The 13,595-nt window shown below is 39.4% G+C and overlaps 1 protein-coding gene across 1 annotated transcript in view; it reads right to left on the minus strand.

The window, feature by feature from the left end:
* The window catches only part of ly6pge (lymphocyte antigen 6 family member pge), a gene marked incomplete at both ends in the record, with an annotated part of 47,157 nt that extends 37,103 nt beyond the window's left edge, over window positions 1-10,054 (minus strand). The window contains one exon of the mRNA XM_084321849.1: window positions 9,994-10,054. Within this exon, the coding sequence (XP_084177975.1) occupies window positions 9,994-10,054 (61 nt within the window). The remainder of the gene's footprint in view (window positions 1-9,993) is intronic.
* Between the last annotated feature and the right edge of the window lie 3,541 nt (window positions 10,055-13,595).

Here is a 13,595-nt window from a genome sequence, read left to right on the forward strand (position 1 = left end):
GCTACCATGTTTCCTTCTAATTCTCTCCAAGATACCAAAGCCTGGGGATCAGACCATATCTTCACTGGTCTTAAAGTGAAGGCCTTAAAATATTGTAAAAAATCTGGGACTGCCATGCCACCGTCTGCTTTATTTCTCTGTGCGGTGGATCTTTTTATGCGAGGTGGTTTGTTATTCCAAATAAATTTGTATGTGGAGGTTTGTAATCTTTTCCAGTAGCCCTCTGGAGGAGGTAACGGAAGCATTGAGCTGAAGAAATTGATTCTTGGTAATACATCCATCTTAACTATTGATACCCTTGCCTGTACTGAGTTTTTAAGTTTTGCCCACCTGTCCAGGTCGTCTTTGATTTTGTTCTGTATTTTTGTGTAATTGTGCTTCACCGTTTGTCTTATGGTGGGAAATATTTCCACACCCAAGCATCTGAAATGTTTGACCATAGGTATCGCACCTGGGAGGGTTGTGTCTTTTTTTGCACTGGTGTTAAGAGGAAGAAACGCCGACTTAGGCCAATTTATTTTAAATCCCGATAAATCACCAAAGTTTTCTATCAACTTGAGTATATGCGGCAATGTGTTGTTGGGGTTTTGCATGAACAATATTACGTCGTCCGCATATAAACTAATTTTAAGATGTGTGCCCTTGATTACTATTGGTTCTATGTGTTGGGATTGTCTTATAAATTGTGCTAAAGGTTCTAATGATAGATCGAATAGTCCGGGACTAAGAGGGCAACCCTGTCTGGCTGAGCGTGATACCGGAAAGATATCGGAGATGAATGTGCCTGTTGTAATCCTGGCCGATGGGTCCTTGTATAGTACTTTAATCATATCAATGAATCCTTTTCCTAACCCCATCCTTTCTAATACTGCCCATAGAAACGACCATTCTAACCTGTCAAATGCTTTCATAGCATCCAGGGATAGTATCGCCTTAGGTGTGTTGTCCTCTTTGTCAGCATCTAGTACGTGCAGTATTCGCCTTATGTTATCATTGATCAGACGACCTTTTATGAAGCCTGTTTGGTCCGGATGGACTAAAGACTTCATATGCTTTTGCAATCTGATGGCTAATATCTTAGAGTACAGTTTGACATCGGTTCCAAGGAGGCTTAAAGGACGGTAACTACCGCACTCAGTGGGGTCTTTGTCTTTTTTGTGAAGAACTGAAATGAGTGCGGTATTTTGGTGTTTATGGAAACTTCCCTCTTTGACTGAGTATAAGATCATATTTAGTAATAAGGGTCCAAATATGTCCCAGCAAGAAATGTACATTTCTGATGGGATACCGTCAATTCCCGGAGCCTTGCCGTTTTTCATTCCGGATATGGCCTCCTTGAGTTCTTCTAATGTGATCGGTACTTCTAACTGTTTAGCGTCTTCCTCCGTAATTTTAGGGAGAGTAATTTGATTAAGATATGTGTCTAATTTGTCTTGATCAAAGGTCGTTTCTGAATTATATAAATCGGAGTAGAATTCTTTGAATGTATCGTTTATTATTTTGGGTTCTGTTACTAGAGCTTGTTGTTTCCTAATGGCAGTTATATCTGCAAATTTTGCATTAATTCTTAGTCGCATGGCTAATAGGTGACTAGGTTTAGAGCCTTGGAAGTACTGCTGTTGTCTTGTGCTGCGTATTTGCAATTCCGATTTTTGTCTGTATATTGCTTTGATCTCTGTCTTTAGAATGTTTACTTGGTTTTCTAGTCTAGTAGAGTTGTTGTATTTTAAAGAATTAAAAAGCGTTGAGTAAAGCGTTTCCATTTCAGATAGTTTTGTGTTTTGATTTTTGCGCAATATGGAGGAAAATCTATCCGAGAAATCCTTAATCATAGTCTTTACCGACATCCATAATATTCTGGGATCTTGCACCGAGTTAGTATTATCCCGTAGGAATATTGCGAGGGCTTCTTTAATTTGTGTAATGAATTCATTGTTGTTAAGCAGCATAGAATTAAAACGCCATCTTGGGGCCCGGGAAGATAGTGTACCAAATGTTGCTTTCAGGATTAAGTAGCAGTGGTCTGATAGCGCATTGGGTGTCATTTCCACTTCATATTTATCAAATATTCTCGGGGATGCAAAGACGTAATCAATTCTGGATAGTGTGTTGTGTCTCGACGAACGACAGGAGTACTTGCGGGTCATGGGGTTAAGTGAACGCCATAAATCAGTTACCCCTGTTGATTTCGACCAATCTTTTAATGCTTTAGATGAATTTTTTTGTTCGCTGGAAAAGGTAAGGTAAGTTTTGTCCATCCTTGGGTTCCAAATGGCATTAAAATCTGCACCTATTATATATGAGTATTCGGGATGGTTTAACATTTCTTCGGTTAGTGAAGTGAAGAAACCCACTTCGTACAAATTTGGGGCATATACCGCTGCTAATGCAATTTTCCTGTTATTGTGTATAATCCTAGCTATAGTTATGCGCCCCTCAGCATCCGACCATACCCCTTTCAATTCGATATTTAATTTGCGTCTGACGACTATGGCTACCCCTCTAGTTCTCGTAACAAAAGAAGAGTGACTAATATTATGGTATATGTTATCCGCTAACGTATTTATGTCTTCCTCTAAAATGTGCGTTTCGCTTAATAAAGCCAAGTCCACATGTTCTTTTTTCATCAGTGTGAGCACGCTTTTGCGTTTGTGTTGTTTGTTTATCCCTCCGGTGTTCCATACCATTATATTCAAACTAGCCATAATCTATGCATGTTTTTGTGTAGTTTTTGGTAATGTTTCTGGAGTGTGAAGCTACAATAGATGTACATCCAATTAATGAGGTCCCGTTGAGAGCTGAGCTTAAAAACATATATATATACAAATAAAAATCCCCTAATTTCCCCTCACCCAGAAAGTCGTACAGGCCTGTGTTCCAAGAACACATCCTCCGCGATTGACTTTCTCCCCTAGTCCACCGGATTGCCCAAACTGAGCATTGTAATCTTAATCTACCTATGCTAATTGCCATAGGATCTAACATTTCCACTCTATTGCAATAGAATGTCGCTTTTGGTCTTGCACCTTCCCTTACTGTAATGAAGTGTTGTGATAAATGACAGAAAAAATAAAATAAACAATAAAAAAAAGAGAATAAACCATTATCGACATATTCATTTGAACCCTCTACTAACGTGTGGAAAAAAGGAAAAAAGGAAAAGATTGTAGAGCAATATTGACACCTTAATGTGAAGAACATTGGAAAAGAACAATGTAAGTTAAAATATATTTTAAAAATATAGATTAATGAGAAGAAAAAATTAAATAAAATAAAAATCAATGGAAAGATATAGATAAGGAATGAGAGATAGAATAATTATCAACGTGGAGAAGCCACTAGTCTCGAATTAACATATTAGATAAGATAGAATAGAAAAGCAGCGCCTTTTAGAGCTTCAATGTGCCTTCAATGGAGTGATTACTTAAATTGTTAGAATAACCTTGTAGTGTTCATACGTTTAAGTGTGGTTAATTTTTAAAATATTATTAAAGACTGATAGAACTTCATTTAATTTGTTATCTGCTATGTGTATACACACCGGATGTTTATTGTTAGAGTTGTAGGCTTCGTTGTCATGGTGCCTTATATTCTAGAAGGTTGTAGAGTATGCTAGTGCCTATACTATTTTATGTTCCAGAATGATCTAAGAGACCCAGGGCATTTGAGCGATAAACCCAGAATATTCCAGATAGATCTTTTTGCAATGATATGTATTTGTCTCCTCCAAGACCAGAGTCTGAAATTATAATGTATTATGAATCGTATTATACACAATACACATTGTTATAGACGGCTTGCATATCGTCTGCTACCTTGATGAACACAATAAAGTCATTCTAACACTGGTATACAATGAGAAAGGCATCTGATCCCTGTCTGATATATTCAACAGGAAGCGCTTTGCGATCTCAAAATGACACACACACGTCTCACGACTTGCGACTCAGTGCATGTGTGTGTGTTCCTGTGGGTCGCTCATCGCATGTGTGTGTGTGTTAATCTGATGACAAATAAAGACTTATACTTGTACTTATATGTATACGTACTGTATAGTGCGAAATAAATCGGTCAAAAGTACAGTAGGCTTTGTCAATACTGAACGACTGGCTGCGCGCTTGTCAAGAACCAATCGCGGCGCGCAGTATACTGATATATGCTGCTGATCCATATGCTCTCTCCTTTCAGAGAGAGATGTCATCTCTCTCTGAAATGTCCGTGGCTAAAACTCCAAGTGCGCTCAGAACTTTAGGTGTGGAGCAGAGTTTTGATTGATTGATTGAACATTTTATGAACAGATTGCAGAATTGGTACAATACAGTACGGCTCAATACACACAATTGTTAAGGGGATGCAGACCAGAGAAATACCTTTGTGTTGTTTACATCAGGGTCCCCCATTTTCAATTCATCATAACATAATATGACATACAGATAGACAGTACTGCTACATCTATACAGAGAAGAGAAGAGAAGAGAGAAGAAAGAAAAGAAAAGAAAAGAAAAGAAAAGAAAAGAAAAGAAAAGAAAAGAAAAGAAAAGAAAAGAAAAGAAAAGAAAAGAAAAGAAAAGAAAAGAAAAGAAAAGAAAAGAGAAGAGAAGAGAAGAGAAGAGAAGAGAAGAGAAGAGAAGAGAAGAGAAGAGAAGAGAAGAGAAGAGAAGAGAGGAGAGGTTGTAAATATGCGCTATATGCATATGGCCTGGGCAGCAATATATATATATATATATATATATATATATATATATATATATATATATATATATATTCTAACAGCAATATATAATCCATTTCAGAAGCAGAATGCACGCAATAAGTTATAATAAGTATTTTAGATTATTTTTTTTAAATGTTTCTCATCTGGGTAAGCATTTCTTATTTCGGTAAGAGTGCTCTCGACCACTCTTAGAATTTGTTCTTGCCTGAGAAAAAAGCAACAATAAGAAAACTTTGCTGAATCCCAGGTAAGAACAAAGTAAGAGGAAATGCTAGTTAAGAACAAAATCTGTTCTTATATCGCTTCATGCATAAGGCCCATTCATGGCCTAATATCTGTCCTCTTCGCCGTGAACACAGAATTCTCCAATACGATTGATAGCTGCTGCCTGCCAACGCTAATGCTGTGTAATGCTGTGTTGTCGATAGCTTTTCAGCTCAGAGCTCAGTCAGTGTTTACTTATGGAAATCGCGTCAATGATCACCGACACTTAAATAAGCCTCTCCCCTCCACATTGTAGTTCTTTCAACTATTGCGGGGGAAAACAGCCTTGCAATCTAACAACAATTAACGTATTTACAAGTCATATTAAGTTTTGCAAATAAGGAGACATATATAACATCTCGAAGCACAAAAAAATGCAATTTTTCTATTTTTATCGATTTCTGAAATCCGTGACTTTCTGGCCATTTCTGAGAAATTCTCAATCCCTTTGTTACCCGCGGGCGGGTGCAAACAGCATGAGCTGCCAGGAGAGGGTTTTAAGGCGAGACACTGCAGGTGAATAGTCAAATATACTTTTTTTGTTGATTTTGAGATTTTGTTATATTTTGCTTCCTAAACATGACTTCTATGAAACTAGTGACAATAAAACGTCAATAACACACATTTAGTTGTTTATTTTACATCATTTTGCCTTATTGCATCCATAAATGTGCACATATTTAATTGGGAAGTGCCTCATTTGCATATATAAACATACATTTCAGAAAACTTGCAATATATTTTTTCTTAGTTTATATGTACATAACAAATTGGGAAAGTTTCATAGTGATATCTATTCAAATATGTTTTGCCTATTAGGGGGTACTACACTGACACTGTTTGTAGCCTGTGTGTAGTTCTGTTCAGTTCAATAACATCATTATTATTATTATTATTATTATTATTATTATTATTATTATTATTATTATTATTATTATTATTATTATTATTATTATTATTATTATTATTATTATTATTATTATTATTATTATTATTATTATTATTATTATTATTATTATTATTATTATTATTCAGTTATCAGGCATGTGTTTAGGTTGTCTATTACTAATGGTTTGATTAGGTATTGTGTTTGTAAATATCTGTTTAAAAAAAAAGTGTGGCATTTTACAATACAGAACTTTGAAGGCGTTTTCCCAAAAATGAGTTTTAAGAGTTTTTCCTCATACTCTGAGCCAGAAATCTCCACTTCAGTAGCACTCACATACACCAAACCTTTCAGTTCTATTCATATCTATGTTCTGAAGGTATTTACAGAAGGGTTTGTTGATATCGCATTCATACCCTGATTTATATCACATTTTATTCCTAAAAACATGGCGAAATATGGAATTTTACCATAAAAATGGACTGAATGGAGTATTTTCTGATTTATGGAGTGATAAAAAGAGATATCCAAAATCCCCTCTGTAATAACCTTTGGCTCTAATATGTCAACAAAATGAAACTATAATTTTGAAAATGGTTTTATCCAATGTTCAGATTTCTGTCCTGGAATTATATGCAAATTGGTGCATATTTAAGTAGATCATGCCTCATTTGCATATTTAAACATACAATTTCAGAAAACTTGTAATACAAAAAAGTCTTGTCTTAATATAAGTAATCAACTGGGGAAGTTTCATTGTGATATCTATTAGTTAATTTTTTTACCCTATTCACCTGCAGTGTCTCCCCTTAAGGTGGTATTGAGAGGGCACATTATATCTTATCATAAGATATAATGTGCCCTCTCAATACCACCTTAAGGCTCTCTTCACTTCTCACAGTCAAGAAAAGCACTCGCAAATATCACTGTCACAACACAACCTGCTGCAAAATATCATTGCGCATGCTCCCACGCACGCGCCCGTATTCCGATCCGTGCAATAATATTCACAGGGTATGTCTTGTCATGCGAAACAAGTTCCCAATGCATTGTTCCGTGAGATTATGCCCCCCACGGCGAAATTAATTAGCCCCACAGAGCCAGGCGTCAGCACATACACGGGAGAGACGATAGCGCTGCCGGTAAAGCACGTCATTCTATCTCATTTGATCTGGGTTGAAACGCTAGCTATAGCAAACCAACTAGGTGCATACAGCACCTGCTGTATTCGAGTGTTGCTCTCCTCTTGTGCTTGGGAACGAAACGAGGTTGTAGGTGAAAGCAGGCCAGAAGGGGGAGTGGGAGGGGGGGGCTATCACTCTTGAGGACGGCGCGAGGACGGAGCGGACCAACCGTTCCTAATGAGAAAACGCTCTAAGACCACTGCTAACCTGGGATCAGAGCCCACCAGAACTTTCTCTCCTGTGTCTCCTCTACTCTGTCTCCCTCTCAGCCTTCCTACTGTCTCAATAAAGAACCTTCTCTCCTGTGTCTCCTCTACTATGTCTCCCTCTCAGCATTCCTACTGTCTCAATAAAGAACCTTCTCTCCTGTGCCTCCTCTACTCTGTCTCCCTCTCAGCCTTCCTACTGTCTCAATAAAGAACCTTCTCTCCTGTGTCTCCTCTACTCTGTCTCCCTCTCAACCTTCCTACTGTCTAAAAAAAAGCACATTCTCTCCTGTTTCTCCCCTACTCTGTCTCCCTCTACTGTCTCAATAAAGAAATGTAATTTGCACAGTGTAATGTCTTGTGAACTACCCACTCTTTAAAACAAATTTAATCAGATCAGTAGTAGATGTGTTTGTCGTGCTGGACACTCCTGCAGTTGCATGCAAACATTCACACCTGGAGCAGTGCCTTGCTGAAGAGCGCAATCACAGTAGCTGTTAAGAGCAGCTCACCTCCTAAGAATCAAGCCAGCAACCTTCCAGTCACAAAGTTCTCTAACCTGATCCACCACACACACACACACACACACACACACACACACACACACACACACACACACACACACACACACACACACACACACACACACACACACACACACACACACACACACACACACACACACACACACACACACACACACACACACACACACACACACACACACAAGCTTGGGGACCAGGTTGCTGGGTTGCCAGGTAACTGACTCCAGCTGTGTGTGTGTTGCCAGGTAACTGACTCCAGCTGTGTGCGTGTTGCCAGGTAACTGACTCCAGCTGTGTGTGTGTTGCCAGGTAACTGACTCCAGCTGTGTGCGTGTTGCCAGGTAACTGACTCCAGCTGTGTGTGTTTGCAGGTAACTGACTCCAGCTGTGTGCGTGTTGCCAGGTAACTGACTCCAGCTGTGTGTGTGTTGCCAGGTAACTGACTCCAGCTGTGTGTGTGTTGCCAGGTAACTGACTCCAGCTGTGTGTGTTTTGCCAGGTAACTGACTTCCAGCTGTGCGTGTGTTGCCAGGTAACTGACTCCAGCTGTGTGTGTTGACGTGTAACTGATTCCAGCTGACCCCAATCCATGCCCACATCACAGCACCCCCCCCCCCCCCCCCCCCCCCCCCCCCCCCACGCTGCAGGCAGAATTAGCCTAGTAGAGGCCTATTAGGAGATTAGCTAGGGGGGGGGGGGGGGGGGGGGGGGGGCAAACTTAACTGTAGAGGGGCAGCACTCAAAGACAGTCTAAATCTAGAATATGCATCTTGTGTGTAATGGTATTAAAGCTCTGGACCATCTAAGATCCTCTTTGTGTACAGTACTGTATTGGTAATTGGTCTGTACAGTACTGTATTGGTAATTGGTCTGAACACAAGTTACACTCTTGTTATAATAATAATAATAATAATAGTAATAATAATAATAATAATAATAATAATAATAATAATAATAATAATAATAATCATAATCATAATCATAATCATAATCATAATCATAATCATAATCATAATCATAATAATAATAATAATAATAATAATAATAATAATAATAATAATAATAATAATAATAATAATAATGGAGCCATCTTGGTGGAGGGTTTCTTCAAAGGATTTCCTTCATAATGTCATTAAAGGGTGAGGAGAATGATCTATCTGTCGATCGATCGATCGACCTACCTACCTACCTACCTACCTACCTACCTACCTACCTACCTACCTACCTACCTACCTACCTACCTACCTACCTACCTACCTACCTACCTACCTACCTATATATTAGGGATGTCCGATATTATCGGCCTACCAATATTATCTGCCGATATCGGCATTCAAATGTGATATCGGAAAATATCGGTATCGGTTTTCAATTTTTTATTTTATTTTTGTCTTTACATTTCTATAACCTTTATTTACCCAGGCAAGCAAGTAAGAACAAATTCTGATTTTATTTATTGTCAAAAGTATGCATAATGTTATGTTAATTCCACAACAAGAGATATGTAATGTTAATTACCTGAAATTATTAAATTTCAGGGGGGACCCTGCATATATCGGTATCGGTTGATATCGGTATCGGAAATTAAGAGTTGGACAATATTGGTATATCGGTATCGGTAAAAAAGCCAATATCGAGCATCCCTAATATATATAAATATATATCTACTGTAGATATCTATCAGTCCTTAATGTAGGCAGGTATAGGAGAAGCAGGGTGAATAGATATTAAATCAGTCCTTACTGTAGGCAGGTAGGAGAAGCAGGGTGAATAGATATTAAATGAGTCCTTACTGTAGGCAGGTAGGAGAAGCAGGGTGAATAGATATTAAATCAGTCCTTACTGTAGGCAGGTAGGAGAAGCAGGGTGAATAGATATTAAATGAGTCCTTACTGTAGGCAGGTAGGAGAAGCAGGGTGAATAGATATTAAATCAGTCCTTACTGTAGGCAGGTAGGAGAAGCAGGGTGAATAGATATTAAATCAGTCCTTACTGTAGGCAGGTAGGAGAAGCAGGGTGAATAGATATTAAATCAGTCGTTACTGTAGGCAGGTAGGAGAAGCAGGGGTGAATAGATATTAAATGAGTGCTTACTGTAGGCAGGTAGGAGAAGCAGGGTGAATAGATATTAAATCAGTCGTTACTGTAGGCAGGTAGGAGAAGCAGGGTGAATAGATATTAAATGAGTGCTTACTGTAGGCAGGTAGGAGAAGCAGGGTGAACAGGACCAGGGAGCATCGCTGCACAGCCCTCATGGTGCCGTCGGTCCTTGTCCAGATCGCACACTAATAAGCAGGTTGTTTGTGGCTGAAAACCAAGGTGTTAATCTGAGTGAACTGATGAGCTAATGTCCCAGCAGATTAGCAGCTCCTCCAGCTCCTCGCAACACAGCCTCCCTCCTCACGTCCCAGAGCCACTTCCTCCACTGGGATGAGAGTGAGGGGAAGAAGATACCTTCAGGACCCTTCACCTCTCGCAGTCCGCGCTGTGTTCAGGCCACACCCCGTGCAGGTCCGAGCCCCGCCCACACACTCCTCTGCCTTCCCGGCCCTGACCTGGTCCGAGCCCCGCCCACACACTCCTCTGCCCTGGCCCCACCCTGAACTGGTCAGAGCCCCACCCACACACTCCTCTGCCCTGGCCCCACCCTGAACTGGTCCGAGCCTTTCTCTTTGTGGCGTCACAAGACATACAGTAACACAACTCTTTGTTGTTACTTTATATAGTTCTATGGTTGTTACTTCATATAGTTCTATGGTTGTTACTTTATATAGTTCTATGGTTGTTTCTACTAGTCTAGCGTACGTTGTTCCCTCATAGTTCTATGGTTGTTCCCTCATATAAAGTAGTTCCCTCATCTCCCCACGCCCCCCCTATAGTTCGCCTGGGCCCCACAATGGGGGGAACCACTGACTTATACCTGATCTTTGTTTTGCTTTGAAATGACTAAATACAAATTTCAATGAGAACAGACTTTTTGAATTTGAGAAACTGATTGGAAATTGATTTAAAAAGAAATAGTAAATAACAATAATAACAATAATAATAATAATAATAATAATAATAATAATAATAATAATAATAATAATAATAATAATAATAATAATAATAATAATAATAATAATAGATCAAATTTCTATAGCGCATTTCATGAAACCCAAGGTCGCTTCACAATCACAACAAAAAATAGGGCTAGGGAAGTAGGGAAAAAGGGGGGGGGGGTGAGGGCAGGTAAGGGGTAATGAACCTAATCTAATCTAAACTAACTGATGGGGAAAAGCCTTGGTGAAGAGGTGTGTTTTGAGAGCAGTTTTGAAGGTGTCCAGGGTTGGGGCGTTGCGGATTTCAGGGATAGTATCAGTGATAGTGATATAGTGGTATAAAACTAATTTCACATTGACATGGTGAGCAGTAGGGATGTTCGATATTGGCTTTTTTACCGATACCGATATTGTCCAACTCTTAATTTCCGATACCAATATCAATCGATACCGATATTGTGAGGGCTGTGTGTGTGTGTGTGTGTGTGTCATGAGCAGATAACAGGGACTCTTAAAGTTATCCTTAAAACGGACAACCACTAGACTGCTTACGCAGATATCTTAGGAGGGGAAAAATTAAACAGAAAACAACCTTTACAGGTGGAAATCTCAAAGTGAGTAATTAAGAAAATAAATCAAGTCCGAAAAAACAGGACTACTCTCAATAAAGAGGTATAGTATAAAAGTAAATAAGCCACAAGGACACCTCCTAATAAAAGGAGTTTATATTGGAAAAAGTAAAACAATAAACCTCCACTAAGGGAGTTTATGTGTAGAATCACGTGAGTAGCCTAAAATAAGAATGACTACCATAAAGCTCAATTCTGAATCAGAAATCAGACTACACTTCAATATAATGAACGTGAAAAAGGACAGCCAACACTAGGAAATGAAAAAGCAGTTGACACTGCGATCTCCAAACTTAGGCCCCGTTTAGACGGAAACGCTAGCAGGTGAATCCGCAAAAATATTTTTTCGGATGTGCCTTTCGTTTATACGGAAACGGCGTTTTTACGGGGTGAAACCGCAAAAAAGTGAGACTACCTTCCAGGGTGGAATTCCTAGAAACGCAAAAGCTTTGCGCTCTCGTCTAAACTGTTAAAACGTATAAATCTGATAAAACGATGACGAAAGGGTTGTCACGGCTCTGGTCGCGCGTACTGCTTACGTCACAGGTAGCAGGTATGCGCCAGTAGCCGAGACGTAAACAAAGCAAGTATGTCTGACTTATATCAACGGAGATCACCTGAAGGCTACATTGGCAGTACTTTTAACCCTTTCACTGCCACACGACAGAAGGTTAACCCTTTACTATCACACAACCGGCTGTCGTGTGGCAGTGAAAGGGTTAAATACACAAGAATCTGTCCCGCGGCGTGAGTGGACCCACTGTCTGTGAGTGACTCTGCTTTGGTGCAATCACATTCCCCATCCACAGTCTGCGAATCAGAGGCAGAGTAGGGCGGGTCTTCACAGCACGTCATGTGACATATGCGCCAATCGTGTGACAGTGGGGCTCCGTCGTCTCGAGTCGTTACAGCGTCGTCTGCACGCAGAATTCCATCCCAAAACGCTCGTCTAAACGTAAAATTAAAAGTGAAACCGCAAGTTGACTTTTGCGGTTTCTGTTCACAAAACGCTCGTCTAAACGGGGCCTTAAATACTCCACATGGCCATAGGCACAGCTGCACTGCATCAGGTGTAATCAAGCCCACACACCTGCCGACCCATGAGGCAATTAACCACAGGGAACAGGGATTGACAGCTATCCCTCACAGAGAGGTGAAATAAAGCAAAAATAGACAGCTGTCCCTCACAGAAAGGTGAAATAAGGCAAAAACCATGACAGATATATGCCAGGTTTCCCCCCCAAAAAAAACGTAATAATTTCAGGTAATTAACATTACATATCTCTTGTTGTGGAATTAACACAACATTATGCATACTTTTGACAATAAATAAAACCAGAATTTGTTCTTACTTGCTTGCCTGGGTAAATAAAGGTTAAATAAATAAAAATTGATTATTATAATTTTTTAATATTGAAAACCGATACAGATAATTTCCGATATCACATTTGAATGCCAATATCGGTAGGCCGATAATATCGGACATCCCTAGTGAGCAGTCATGATGGATGTTCTGTTAGCTGCAGCTGCTTCAAGTAACATCTGAGCTGTGACTATATACTCATGTATTGTATTGACCCGTTGTCTTATATACATTTTAAATGTTAAACCATGTCCATCCACCCAAACATCCAGAATCGATGCATCACTTTCTACACATCATTGGGAAACTAGATCTATTCCTGTACAGGGAGGGAAACCATTTTTTTTTACAGTCTAACCAACAGAAGAGAATGATCAACCGTATAAAATGCTTTGGACAAATCTATAAATAGGGCAGCACAATGTTTCTTTTTATCCAAAGCAGAAACCATGCCATTTATAACTAAAGTGGTAGCTGAGGTGGTACTGTGGTTGGCTCTGAAACCAGATTGATGGGGGCTTAGAACAGAGTGGTTAGAGAGACATGTTTTGAGTTGGTTATTCACTAGTGATTCCAGGATTTTAGCTAAGCAGGCCAACTTGGAAATTGGACAATAATTGTTCAGGTCAGTTGTTCTGACTCCACCTTTATGCAAAGGAGAGACATGGGCCGTTTTCCAAATACTGGGAACTGTGCCTGACTGCCTGTTGATGTAGAGAGATAAAAAATATATGCTATTTGCTCTGTGATTACTGGAGCAGCT

Source organism: Notolepis coatsorum (assembly GCF_963971535.1).
Source record: "Notolepis coatsorum genome assembly, chromosome: 9".
Classification (NCBI taxonomy): domain Eukaryota; kingdom Metazoa; phylum Chordata; class Actinopteri; order Aulopiformes; family Paralepididae; genus Notolepis; species Notolepis coatsorum.